Genomic DNA, 13,680 nt, shown 5'->3' with positions numbered 1-13,680 from the left:
AGCCCTCTGGGTTGCTGGTAATGTTCTGTTTCTTTATCTCGGTTCTAGTTAACACAGGTTTGTTCACTTTGTAAAAATTACAAGCTATATATTTGGGATTTTTGTACTTTTCTAGATGGATATTATACCTAAAATAAATTATTAAAGAATAGAAAAATAGAACTCCACAAATTCCACAAACCACCACATTGACCCATCTATGTACATCTGAGCCCAACCACCCCGCCTGCACTCCTGTTACTGTGGGTGAACTGTTGTTCATGCTTCCATCAGAGACAGGCCCTTTCTTCTGTGCACCACATAACTACCCTCTTCTTCACAAGGATGTCACCCTGGCAGGTATCCCATCTCATTCCTACATCTTCTTGACTAGATCTTTCCCGTCAACCTACAAACATGCTATCACTTTCCTAATTTTTAGGACAAACTGCTCTTAACCTTCCATTACTTTTATTCTCCTTCTCTTGCCTTAAAGCAAGACTCAAACAATTCATCTATGCTTGCTGAATCCAGATTTGTTCTAACATTCTCCTTGAACCACCTCCAATCATGTTCTCACCTCCACACTCCACAAAAACTGATCTTATCAAGGTCACCTCCACATTGTTAAATCCAACAGTCACTTCTTCATTCTCACCTTACCTGATTAACCAGTTTTGGGCATAGTCATCAACTTCCTCTTTCCTGAATCACCTTCCCCTTTACGCTTCCAGAATATTATTCCGGTTTTCCTTCTATTTACTACACTAGCTGCTCCTTTCCAACTCTCTCTTGTTGGTTCCTCTTTACCTCTGTAACCTCTGCATTTTTTTTTCACATCTTTATTGGAGCATAAGTGCTTTACAATCTGTTAGTTTCTGCTGTACCACAAAGTGAATCAGCCATATGTATACATATACCCCCATATCCCCTCTTGAGCCTCCCTCCCACTCTCCCTATCCCACCCCTCTTAGGTCATCACAAAGCATCAAGTTGATCTCCTTGTGCTATGCAGCAGCTTCCCACTAGCCATCCATTTTACATTTGGTAGTGTATACATGTCAATGCTACTCTCTCACTTCACCCCAGCATCCCCCTTCCCGCCGTGCCCTCAAACCCATTCTATACGTCTGCGTCTTTATTCCTGCCTTGCCACTAGGTTCATCAGTACCACTTTTTAAAATTCCATATATATGCATTAGCATACAATATTTTTCTCTTTCTGACTTACTTCACTATGTATGACAGATCCTAGGTCCATCCATCTCACTACAAATAACTCAATTTTGTTCCTTTTTATGGCTGAGTAATATTCCATTGTATATATGTGCCACATCTTCTTTATCCATTCATCTATTAATGGACATTTAAGTTGCTTCCATGTCCTGGCTATTGTAAATAGTGCTACAATGAACATTGTGGTACATGTATCTTTTTATTTTTAATTAATTAATTAATTTTTGGCTGCATTGGGTCTTCGTTGCTGTGCGTGGGTTTTCTCTAGTTGTGGCGAGCAGGGGCTACTCTTCATTGTGGTGGGTGGGCTTCTCATTGCGGTGGCTTCTCTTGTTGCAGAGCATGGGCTCTAGGTGCATGGGCTTCACCTAGCACACCAGCTCAGTAGTTGTGGCATATGGGCTTAGTTGCTCCGCAGCATGTGCGATCTTCCCGGACAGGGATCGAACCCATGTCCCCTGCATTGGCAGGTGGATTCTTAACCACTGTGCCACCAGGGAAGTCCCACATGTATCTTTTTGAATTATGGTTTTCTCAGGGTATATGCCCAGTAATGGGGTTGCTGGGTCACATGGTAGTTCTGTTTTTAGTTTTTTAAGGAACCTCCTTACTGTTCTCCATAGTGGCTGTATCAATTTACATTCCCACCAACAGTGCAAGAGGGTTCCCTTTTCTCCACACCCTCTCCAGCATTTATTGTTTGTAGATTTTTTGATGATGGCCATTCTGATTGGTGTGAGGTGATACCTCATTGTGGTTTTGACTTGCATTTCTCGGATGATTAGCAATGTTGAGCATCTTTTCATGTATTTGTTGGCCAACTGGATGTCTTCTTTGGGGAAATGTCTGTTTAGGTCTTCTGCCCAGTTTTGGATTGGGTTGTTTTTTGTGTGTGATATTGAGCTGCATGGGCTGCTTGTATATTTTGCAGATTAATCCTTTGTCTGTTGTTTCACTTGAAAACATTTTCTCCCATTCTGAGGATTGTCTTTTTGTCTTGTTTATAGATTCCTTTGCTGTGAAAAAGCTTTTAACTTTAATTAGGTCCCATTTGTTTACTTTTATTTCCCTTCCTCTAGGAGGTGGGTCAGAAAGGATCTTGTGGTGATTTATGTCATAGAGTGTTCTGCCTATGTTTTCCTCTAAGTGTTTTATAGTGGCTGGCCTCACATTTAGGCCTTTAATCCATTTTGAGTTTATTTTTGTGTATGGTATTAGGGTGTGTTCTAATTTCATTCTTTTACATGTATCTATCCATTTTTTCCAGCACGACTTGTTGAAGAGGCTATCTTCTCCATTGTATGTTTTTGCCTCCTTTGTCAAAGATAAGGTGACCGTATGTGCATGGGTTTATCCCTGGGCTTTCTATCCTGTTCCATTGATCTATATTTCTATTTTTGTGCCAGTACCATACTGTCTTGATGACTGTAGCTTTGTAGTATAGTCTGAAGTCAGGGAGCCTGATTCCTCCAGCTCTATTTATCTTTCTTAAGATTGCTTTGGCTATTCGGGGTCTTTTCTGTTTCCATGCAAATTGTAAAATTTCTTGTTCTAGTTCTGTGAAAAACGCCACTGGTAATTTGATAGGGATTGCACTGAACCTGTAGATTGCTTTGGGTAGTAGAGTCATTTTCACAATATTGATTCTTCCAATCCAGGAGTATGGTATATCTCTCCATCTGTTTATGTTATCTTTGATTTCTTTTACCAGTGTTTTATAGTTTTCTGAGTACAGGTCTTTTGCCTCCTTAGGTTTATTCTAGGTATTTTATTTTTTTTGTTGCAATGGTAAATGGAAGTGTTTCCTTAATTTCTCTTTCTGATCTTTCATTGTTAGTGTATAGGAATGCAAAAGATTTCTGTACATTAATTTTGTATCCTGCAACATTACCAAATTCATTGATTAGTTCTAGTAGTTTTCTGGTGGCATCTTTACGATTTTCTATGCATAGTATCGTGTCACCAGCAAACAGTGACAGTTTTACTTCTTCTTTTCCAATTTGTATTCCTTTTATTTCTTTTTCTTCCCTGATTGCTGTGGCTAGGACTTCCAATAATATGTTGAATAATAGTAGTGAGAGTGGACATCCTTGTCATGTTCCTGATCTTACAGGAAATGCTTTCAGTTTTTCACCATTGAGAATGATGTTGGCTGTGGATTTGTCATATATGGCTTTTGTTATGTTGAGGTAGGTTCCTTCTATGCCCACTTTCTGGAGAGTTTTTATCATAAATTGGTGTTGAATTTTGTCAAAAGCTTTTTCTGCATCTATTGAGATGATCATATGGTTTTTATTCAGTTTGTCGATGTGGTGTATCACATTGATTGTTTTGCATATATTGAAGAATCCTTGCACCCCTGGGATAAATCCCACTTGATCATGGTGTATGATCCTTTTAATGTGTTGTTGGATTCTGTTTGCTAGTATTTTGTTGAGGATTTTTGTGTTTATGTTCATCAGTGATATTGGACTATAATTTTCCTTTTTGTGTTATCTTTCTCTGGTTTTGCTACCAGGGTAATGGTGGCCTTGTAGAATGAGTTTGGGGGTGTTCTTCCCTCTGCAATTTTTTGGAAGAGTTTGAGGATAGGTGTTAACTCTTCTCTAAATGTTTGATAGAATTAACCTGTGAAGCCATCTGGTCCTGGACTTTTGCTTGTTGGAAGATTTTTAACTACAGTTTCATTTTCATTACCTGTGATTTGTCTGCTTATATTTTCTAATTCTTCCTGGTTCAATCTTGGAAGGTTGTACTTTTCCAAGAATTTGTCCATTTCTTACAGGTTGTCCATTTTATTGGCATATAGTGGCTTGTAGTAGTCTCTTATGATCCTTTGTATATTTCTGTGGTATCCATTGTAACTTCTCATTTTTCATTTCTAATTTTATTGATTTGAGCCCTCTCCCTTTTTTTCTTGATGAGTCTGGCTAAAGGTTTATCAATTTTGTTTATCTTCTCAAAGAACCAACTTTTAGTTTTATTGATTTTTGCTACTGTTTTCTTCGTTTCTATTTCATTATCTCTCCTCTGATCCTTATGCTTTCTTTCCTTCTATTAACTTTGGGTTTTCTTTGTTCTTCTTTTTCTTGTTGCTCTAAATGTAAGGTTAGGTTGTTTATTTGAGATTTTTCTCAAATAAAAGGTGAGAAAATTGAGGTGAGTTTCAATTGCTATGAACTTCCCTCTTAGAACTGCTTTTGCTGTGTCCCATAGGTTTTGGATCAGCAAGATCATGGTGTTTTTGTTGTCATTTGTTTCTAGGTTTTTTTTTATTTCTTCTTTGATTTCTTCAGTGATCTCTTGGTTATTTATCAGCGCACTGTTTAGCCTCCATGTGTTTGTGGGGTTTTTCCTGTAATTAATTTCAACTCTCATAGCATTTGTGGTTGGAAAAGATTCTTGATATGATTTCAGTTTTCTTAAATTTTCCAAGGCTTGATTTGTGACCCAAGATGTGATCTATTCTGGAGAAGGTTCCATGTGCACTTGAGAAGAAAGTGTATTCTTCCTCTTTCCAGCAGAATATCCTAAAAATATCAATTAACTCTATCTGCTCTATTGTGTCATTTAAAGCTTGTGTTTCCTTATTTATTTTCTGTCTAGATGATCTGTCTATTGGTGTAAGTGGGGTGTTAAAGTCCCCCACTACTATTGTGTTACTGTTGATTTCTCCTTTTATGGCTGTTAGCATTTGCCTTATGTATTGAGGTGCTCCTATGTTGGGTGCATAAATATTTATAATTGTTGTTTTCTTCTTGGACTGATCCCTTAATCATTATGTAGTGTCCTTCCTTATCTCTTGTAACACTCATTATTTTAAAGTCTATTTCATCTGATACGAGTATTGCTACTCCAGCTTTCTTTTGATTTCCATTTGATGGAATATCTTCTTCCATCCCTTCACTTCCAGTCTGTATGTGTCACTAGGTCTGAAGTGGGTTTCTTATAGACAGCATATATAAGGGTCTTCTTTTTGTATCCATTCAGCCAGTCTGTGTCTTTTGGCTGGAGCATTTAATCCATTTACATTCAAGGTGACTATCTTGAATGTATGTTCCTATTACCATGTTCTTAATTGATTTGGGTTTGTTCTTGTGCATCTTTTTCTTCTTGTGTTTCCCGCTTAGAGAAGTTCCTTTAGCATTTCTTGTAAAGCTGGTTTGGTGGTGCTGAATTCTTGTAGCCTTTGCTTGTCTGTAAAGCTTTTGATTTCTCCGTCAAGCCTGAATGAGATCCTTGCTGGGTAGCTTTTTCCCTTTCATCATTTTAAGTATGTCCTGCCACTTACTTCTGGCTTGCAGAGTTTCTGCTGAAAGATCAGCTGTTAACCTTATGGGGATTCCCTTGTATGTTATTTGTTGCTTTTCCTTTGCTGCTTTTAATATATTTTCTTTGTATTTAATTTTTGATAATTTGATTAATATATGTCTTGGTGTGTTTCTCTTTGGGTTTATCCTGTATGGGACTCTCTGCACTTCCTGGCCTTGATTATTTCCTTTCCCATGTTACGGAAGTTTTCTACTATAATCTCTTCAAATATTTTCTCAGACCCTTTCTCTTTCTGTTCTTCTTCTGGGACCCCTATAATTCGAATGTTGGTGCGTTTAATGTTGTCCCAGAGGTCTCTGAGACTGTCCTCAATTCTTTTCATTCTTTTTTCTTTATTCTGCTCCCCGGCAGTTATTTCCACCATTTTATCTTCCAGCTCACTTATCCGTTCTTCTGCTTCAGTTATTCTGCTATTGATTCCTTCTAGAGTATTTTTAATTTCAGTTACTGTGTTGTTCATCACTTTTCTCTTTCATTCTTCTAGACCCTTGTTAAGCGTTTCTTGTATTTTCTCCATTCTGTTTCTGAGATTTTGGATCATCTTTACTATCATTACTGTGAATTCTTTTTCAGGTAGGTTGCCTATTTCATCTTCATTTATTTGGTCTTGTAGGTTTTTACCTTGCTTCTTCATCTGCGCCTTTTTTTTTCTTTTCTTTTGATAGGTGGGGCTGTATTCCTGGCTTACTGGTTGTTTGGCCTGAGGCATCCAGCACTAGAGTTTGCAGGCAGTTGGGTAGAGCTGGGTCTTGGTGCCAAGATGAAGACCTCTGGGAGGCCTCACTCCAATTAATATTCCTTGGGGTTTGAGGTCTCTGTTAGTCCATAAGTTTGGACTCAGTGCTCCCAAAACAGGAGCTCGGGCCCAACCTCCAGCCTGGGAACAAAGATCCTGCAAGCCGCATGGCACAGCAAAAAAAAAACCCCAAAAAACAAAGGAAAATAAGGGCAGTACAATAACAAAGAATAAAAAATAAAATAAAATTAGAAAGATAAAAAATATATTAGGAAAAATATAAATATAATTGAAACAATGGCAACAAGGTAAAACAAAACCACAACAAAAAAATGAAAAGAAAAGGGGAAGACAAGCCAAAAGGAGAATAACAAAGTATAAAGAATAAAATAAAATTAGAAAAATAAAAGATTAGAAAAATATATATATAAATGAATCAACAACAACAAGGTAAAATAGAAACCCCAACCTAAAAGAAGAAAAAAAAAAGGCCTTGGCTACAGGGGTGGAGTTTAGGCGGGGGTGGAACTTAGGGGCGGGGTTTAGGGTGGGTCAGGACCTAGGCAGGCAGCAGGGTGATGTTTGAGCATGTGGCAGGGCCTAGGCTCAGGGCCGGTGCAGCTGGAAAAGGCCTTGGGGACAGTGCTTAGGTGGGGCGACGTTCAAGCATGGGGTGGGGCCTCTGCTTAGGTCCTGCGCAGAAGGGGAGAGGCAGTATGCCCAAAGGGGGGGCCTCTGGAGTGTGGACTTCCAGGGTTTGGCGGTAGGGCCCTTGAGTGAGGGTTTGTGGGTGGAGTTTAGGCCCAGCACGCTGGAGGGAGGGGGTCTCCGAGCGTAGAGGTGGGGCCCTGGGTGGGGGTGTAGGGGCGGGGCTTGGGGTCTGCGTGTCAGGAGGGAGGCTCCGAGGGCAGGATTAGGTCCAGGAGCCCAGTAGGCTTCCTGGTGCATAAGTGGACAGGGAAAGAGCTGGCTGCGTTCCCTTCCATTTCTCTGCTCCCCCCACCACCCCAGCCAAGGGTCTCCCCCAAGGGTCTCCCCCAGGGTCTCCCCCATTGCCACCGCTAGACCCCTAACCGTGGGTGGGTCCCGCTGGGTGTAGGAACTCCTCCCCTCCCCCAGCCGCCCCTCAGGGATGCCGGTCCGGGAGGTCCGGCTTTTACTTTTGCTCCCCCTTCCCTCCCTCCCACTCCCTCAGGACCCACGGCTGGAGGGGGCCTCGGTGGGCAGAGGATCAGGCCCGGGATCTCAGCAGGCTCCCGGGGGCCCAAGTGGGCAGGGGAAACCTGTCCACACTCCCTTTTGATCCTCTGCCCTCCCAGTGGTCCCCCAATTTCCCCCTTCGGGCATGGGATCCCTTCGTGTCCCCCAGCCGCCCCTCAGGGGCGCCAGTCCCGTACCGCCTCCACTTCTCCTCCCCCCTCACTCCCCCCCACGCCCCCTGTCTTACCTGGTCACTGTGGATTCCTCCTGACCCCTTAGGTGTCCGTGGTCCCCCACTGGTGCCTGGCAGGTGCCCTAGTTGTACAGAGAGGCGAATTCTGCATCCTCCTAGTCCGCCATCTTGACTCCACCATCCTCTGCATTTTGGAGAGCCCTCAGAACTCATTTGGGAGGTTCTTTTTTTCTATTTCTGCCACTCCTTTGGGACTCTCATCCAGTTTCATGGGTTTACATATAAGCTGATGAATACCATATAAGTGTCTCCAGTCTAGACCTCTCTCCTGAACCCAGATTCCTGTCACATTCATCTCCTCAACATCTCTACTCAGATGTCTAATAGGCATCTCCAATTTAACATGTTCAAAATCAACCCCCTGATCTTCCCCTAAGAAACCACTCTTTCACAGTGTTCCTCTCTTGGTTAACGGTAACTCTGTCCTTCTAACTTATCATCAGAACAAAAGCCCTGGAGTCATTCTTGACTCCTCCATTGCTCTCATAAACAAATTCAATCTGTCAGCAAACTCTCAGACTGAACCTTCAAAACATTTCCAGAATCTGACCACTTTCACCATTTCTACTGCTCGTGCTGAGATTAGTACCATAGCCTCCTAACGAGCCTCCCTGCTCCCACCCCTACCTCCCAACAAGTCTGTCCTCAACGCAGCATTAAAATGTTAGTCAGATCACGTCAGCCCGCTGCTCAAAACCTGCCAGGGGCCTATAATATCTCTCAGAGAAGACAAAGTCCATGTAATGGGGCACAAAGGTCTTTACAATATATCCTCCTCCCCTGTATTCTTAGGTCTTTTCCCCGTCCTTTACCCTGCTCCGTTTACACCAGCTTCCTTGCTGTTCCTCAAACGTGGCAGGTGTGGTCGTGCTTCAGTGCTGAGCAAGTCTTTCCTCTTGGCCTAGAATGCTCTTCCCGCATTTATCCTCACAGATCATTCCTTCATCTCCTTCAAATGTTGACTCAAATGTCACCTTTTCATTAAGGGCCTCCCTGACCACACTATTTAAGATTTTCCTCCCCACTCCACTCTCCTAAGGTCTCATTCACTTCCTTCAATTTCTCTCCAGCACTCGTCTCCTCCTAATATACATATACATTACTTATCTGTTTGTAGTTGTTTTCCCACTGGTATGCACATACCAACATGAGCATGGGGATTCCTGTTTTGTTGACTGCACTATCCCCAGTGTCAAAAGCAATACCTGGTAAATAGTTAGAGCTTACTTAATATCTGTGGAGTGAATGAAAGTTATTTCATCGCTCATCATACACTCAAGCGTCACAGAGGTGGGAACAATCTTTGTGATGACGGACCGACTAAGGGGAAGAAGTAAGAATAGGTATTCAGTTCAATTGAAGGACTTAAGGCAGGCAATGGATTTAATTATTCTTTCCATTTTTTAACTGAAATACTTTTTCTCCTCAAATAAATTATATCTTCTGTTGCCAGACAGGGTTAACTGTTCTTCCTTTCTTAACTTTTCGCTCAGTCAAGAAAAGAGCAAAGATTACAATAGGCAGAGTGTGCAACAAAAACTATAGTTATTAAAACAACACTTATCGGGACTTCCCTGGTGGTCCAGTGGTAAAGAATCCACCTTGCAATGCAGGGGATGCGGGTTCAATCCCTGGTCCGGGAACTAGGATCCCACATGCCGTGAGGCAGCTAGGCCGGCGTGCCACAGCTACTGAGCTCGCGCACCTCAACTGGAGAGCCTGCGTGCAGCAAACTACAGAGCCCACGCACTCTGGAACCCGCATGCCACAACTACAGAGCCCATGCGCCCTGGAGCCTGTGTGCCACAACTAGAGAAGAGAAAACCCGCACGCCACAACTAGAAAAAAGCCCGCACACCTCAACAAAGAGCCTGCACACCACAATGAATGATCCTGTGTGCCGCAACTAAGACCCAACACAGTCGAAATTAAAAATAAAAAAAAATCATTTACCAACAGGCCACAAATCAAAAATAAAGAGGAAACTCAAACCTTGAGAATATAAACATAGTTGCTCAATTCTTTAATGAGATTTTTCCTTTCCAGAGAAAGGGTACAGAAACAGATACGACTCAGAGGGAAGGAAAAATCAACAGATGTGTTGGTTTAATTGTACGGTTTCTAAAATACACTCACCAAATGAGGGAGAAAATTGACCCTTCTGATAAGAAGACCTTAGGTTTTTTTATTAAATAAAGAGCACTTCCTATTCACCTTTGAATGTATTTCTAGAGGAAATTTCAATGCTTGGAGAACCTGTTCCCCCAAAATGACAAGTTCACATTTTAATCTTTTTAACGTATTTATATAAAACCTTATTTATTTCACGTGAAAATTTAAAGAGGAAGTTGACTATGAAGCCAAAAACCCACGTTCTTTTCCCAGAACACATGCACTCGGAAACTTTTCTGCCCCCTTGCAGCCCTCTCAGAGGAGGACCAAGGACAGTCACAAAGGCTAGCAGGTGGAGAGGTTCACAACCACCACTGCTAGGGACAGACCTTACAGGGCTCATCTGTGGAGCACCAGCTATTCATTAGTCATCCCCATGATGGGGCTGAGAGCAAAGTGAAGAGGACTCAATGTGACAGTGCAGGTAAGTTGGTGGTGGCAATGCCCATTACCAAAGGAGTACAACCTTACAAAAAGCAATCACTAACTTAGAAAAGTCACTGTACCAGACACAGTGAGAGCTATGTCAGAGTACATGGGTTGCAGGGAAAGTTGGTTGTGAGAGAACACTTGATTAACTGAATCAAGATCAGGAAAGAAACACACTAATGACATCACGACATATTAATGGGAACATCATTCAAATGTCACAAATTACTGGAATATAGATCACTTTTGCAGAGCAGATTGTATGCAGAAGACCAGCTCTACCATATACAAGATATGCTTATCTGTTTATGAGGTATCCTTTTCCCATCACAGAAGAATATAACAGCTAATTGCCTTCCAATTACCTGACAATTATCTCTAGCTTTAGAAAGGAAACTATTTCGCCAGGTAACATTTGTTAGGCAGGCGGATGGAAGTGTGGGGCAGAGAACACATGTACACACACACACACACACACACACACACACACACACACACACAACCTGTCTCCCCACACGGAAATGTATAAGCCACAGAACTATGAACAGTGACCATTCCATTCACATACTTAAATAAGAGTTTTGACTCAAGACGCATAAAGATAGAATAACCAGACCTAGTTTATTCTTGTTATCTAACATAATTATTAATACTACAGCACCCACCCACCCCCAAATAAAATGTGTTCCAGTTTTGACAATAAATTATACGGTGACCTTACTTAATGGCAACTACCATCTTTCTCATGGAACGTTAAGCTTTGGTTGTGAAGCTTGCAAAATTAGTGCTGTAATTTTCCCATAAGGGTATGGAGGGTCATATTGGTTAAATCACCCTGCCTTTTCCCTTACAGAAAAGTCATGAATCTGGCGATGTTAACAAAGTGAGGAGGGCTTTCAATAATGAAAGAGTCAGCTGTGTTCCTCTATATTCTTTTGCATCTGCCATTTATACAGCTTGCCATGATCATTCCGGAACAATGGGGATTCTCTTGCTAGCCACCAGGGATTTTAAATGTCACCAATAGTTATGAGAAAACGTCTCAGAGTTTTATCTTATCTCTGGCTTACTAGACAAAGAGTAGAGTCAGGGATTTGAATCAGAAGCTCTTTATTTTGAAGCTAATAGTACAAAATACAAGGCCTTTTTTCCCTCAGTCCCCTCCCTACTACCAAGCATCTCCAAAGAGTGGAATTGGAGTGGCATCTCCAAAGAGTGAAAAAGCCAATACCAAGAATTGAACTAAAATCCAGGGTCTCCTGCCACACTTCCCTCCCTTATTCATCCAAAGAGCTGGTTCTTATTCCCAACTCGGTGGGAAAGTCAGTGGAGAAGCTATTGGAAGTGAGGTGAGGACACAACAGTGTTCACCCAGGGCAGCAATTTGCGAGGCAACAAATCTACTCATCACACTCCAAGAGCAGCCCCCTGACCCAGGGAGATGCCACGGATTCCAGAGCCCTGCTCTCCCACCCCACACTGTCCCAGCATGTTCTGGGCACGTTTGTACATGTTCCTGCCCCCTGGGTAGCAATCCTCTCACGGTGTATCTCAGAGTTCAGTCCCATAGATGGCCTTATAACGTAAATACTCTTCTAAACACTGCAGAACATTATCATCCACCTTTGGGTCAAACTTGTTCGCCAAGAGGTGATGACTCTGAAGAATCCAGTGCAGGTCCCCAGCCCCATAAATGCAGATAGCCCGCTGGTGGATTCCAGAGCAAGGTGCATAAGGCGCCCCCATACTGATGTCTCCCTCGTGGAACTGCCATTTGACCAGCCTGGCAATGGCGGTCATGTCTGAGATGTGAAACTTCGGGTGGTAGGGGACAGAGCCAGGCATCCACGGTGCACGCTGAAGGGTGGCCCAGAGGTGTTCATCGGGGCTATAGGTGTCTTTTGCCCATTCGATCAGTCGTTGGGATTTGGGGTTCTCTAAGACATGTTGGACAAAGGCTCGAGAAGCCACAAAATAGGCATTCCCTGTGAACACGGGTAAGTTATCAGGGGGAGGGTCCTTCATCTTGCTGGTTAGGTGCAACGTGTCTGTCACCTCATAGTGGTATTTCCAGCGAGACTTTTTGTACTCAGTAGGTATCTCGGACTCCATACTGTTCTTCCCATTCAACATCTTGAGGGCCAGGACCGTCTCAGCATTGGTCTTTATAGGAAAATCTGTCCCACATGTATTCAGTAAGTATTTCCAAGGCACCGAGCTCTGGAGCAAGTCTTCCATACAGTTCAGGTCAGCCTGCACCCTGGACCAGGAGGCGTAAACCACTCGGACCAACTTACTGGCCATGAAGACATTTGGGAAGCAGGAAATAATGGCCCTGACTGCCTCTTTGAAAGTTTCTGGGGACTTCTCATCCACATGGACGCAGTATATGTTCTGAGGGGCATACACAGCTCGCAGCAGCCGTTCAAAGTTTTCAATCTTCTCATGGACCACCACAGAGTATGCGATGGGGAAGTCTAACTCTTCTTTGCTCAGTGGGAACTGTATGAACTTCCTTTGGGACTTAAACTGCTCACAATCTCTGGTCATGTTGAGGTAATCGGTGTCTGTGAAAGGCTCCCGCTTCTTCTTGACCTCCAGATTGTCCAGGAGAGCCTTGACCACTGCTTCCTGGTCCCCTCGGGTGACCCCAGAACAGTTGATGGATCTCTTTGCTGGCAGCTTCAGGGACTTGTACAAGATGTCCCTACAGCGCTGGCTTCGAAAGTCCCTGGATTCCAGATCCAGGGAATCTATGTCACATTTTAACCTGAGAGAAAGTCTCAGAGCAACAACGGCCAGCAGCATATAGCAGCCCAGGGCCCACAGGTGATGCCCCCTGCAGAGTTTCTTCTTCCACCCAATCATCTTCATGGAATGGGAGATCGGTAGAGTTTGGGCACAGGGAAGGAGGAGGATGAAATCCTTGGACAGAACAAAATGCCTTCAGTTACAAACTAACCTGGAACATGCTCAAGGAACATCAAGTTCAACTCCAAAGTGATGGCAAAAACAGGTTTCTTCTCTAGACAAATACCCTCAGTCAAGTCCTGCCTAGGAACTTCATGCACCCAGCTCACTGATGGAGGTCTATAGCCTGACACTACAAACCAGCTGATCATGCTGGCACTGGAATCAGGATCTGGGTCCACCTCCACCTCAGGAGAGAGTAAGGGAAGCAGAGAGCTAAGTACCTGTTGCTGTAGAGCTGTAATTAATAAGAGGAACTCCCCACCCTTCCTTTTTCCTTCTTCCCCCCAAACCTTACCACCCTGTTTCTAACATAGCTCTTAACTGGGGGATAGAATTTCTGATCGGTCTAGAGAGAAAATCCATGAAATTC

At 42.9% G+C, this 13,680-nt stretch overlaps 1 protein-coding gene across 2 annotated transcripts in view; it reads right to left on the bottom strand.

Moving 5' to 3' along the window:
* Window positions 1-11,144: 11,144 nt before the first annotated feature.
* The window catches only part of GCNT3 (glucosaminyl (N-acetyl) transferase 3, mucin type), a 90,319-nt gene continuing 87,783 nt past the window's right edge, over window positions 11,145-13,680 (bottom strand). For both annotated transcript variants that reach the window (XM_027123175.1, XM_027123176.1), the window contains one exon: window positions 11,145-13,262. In XM_027123175.1, coding sequence (XP_026978976.1) covers window positions 11,889-13,211 — 1,323 coding nt within the window. In that variant the 5' untranslated portion in view covers window positions 13,212-13,262 and the 3' untranslated portion in view covers window positions 11,145-11,888. The remainder of the gene's footprint in view (window positions 13,263-13,680) is intronic.

The sequence above is a fragment of the Aethalodelphis obliquidens genome, unplaced genomic scaffold, assembly GCF_003676395.1.
Source record: "Aethalodelphis obliquidens isolate GAN/ISIS:26980383/991018 unplaced genomic scaffold, ASM367639v1 scaffold26, whole genome shotgun sequence".
NCBI lineage: Eukaryota > Metazoa > Chordata > Mammalia > Artiodactyla > Delphinidae > Aethalodelphis > Aethalodelphis obliquidens.
This window is presented reverse-complemented; position numbering and strand designations above follow the sequence as displayed.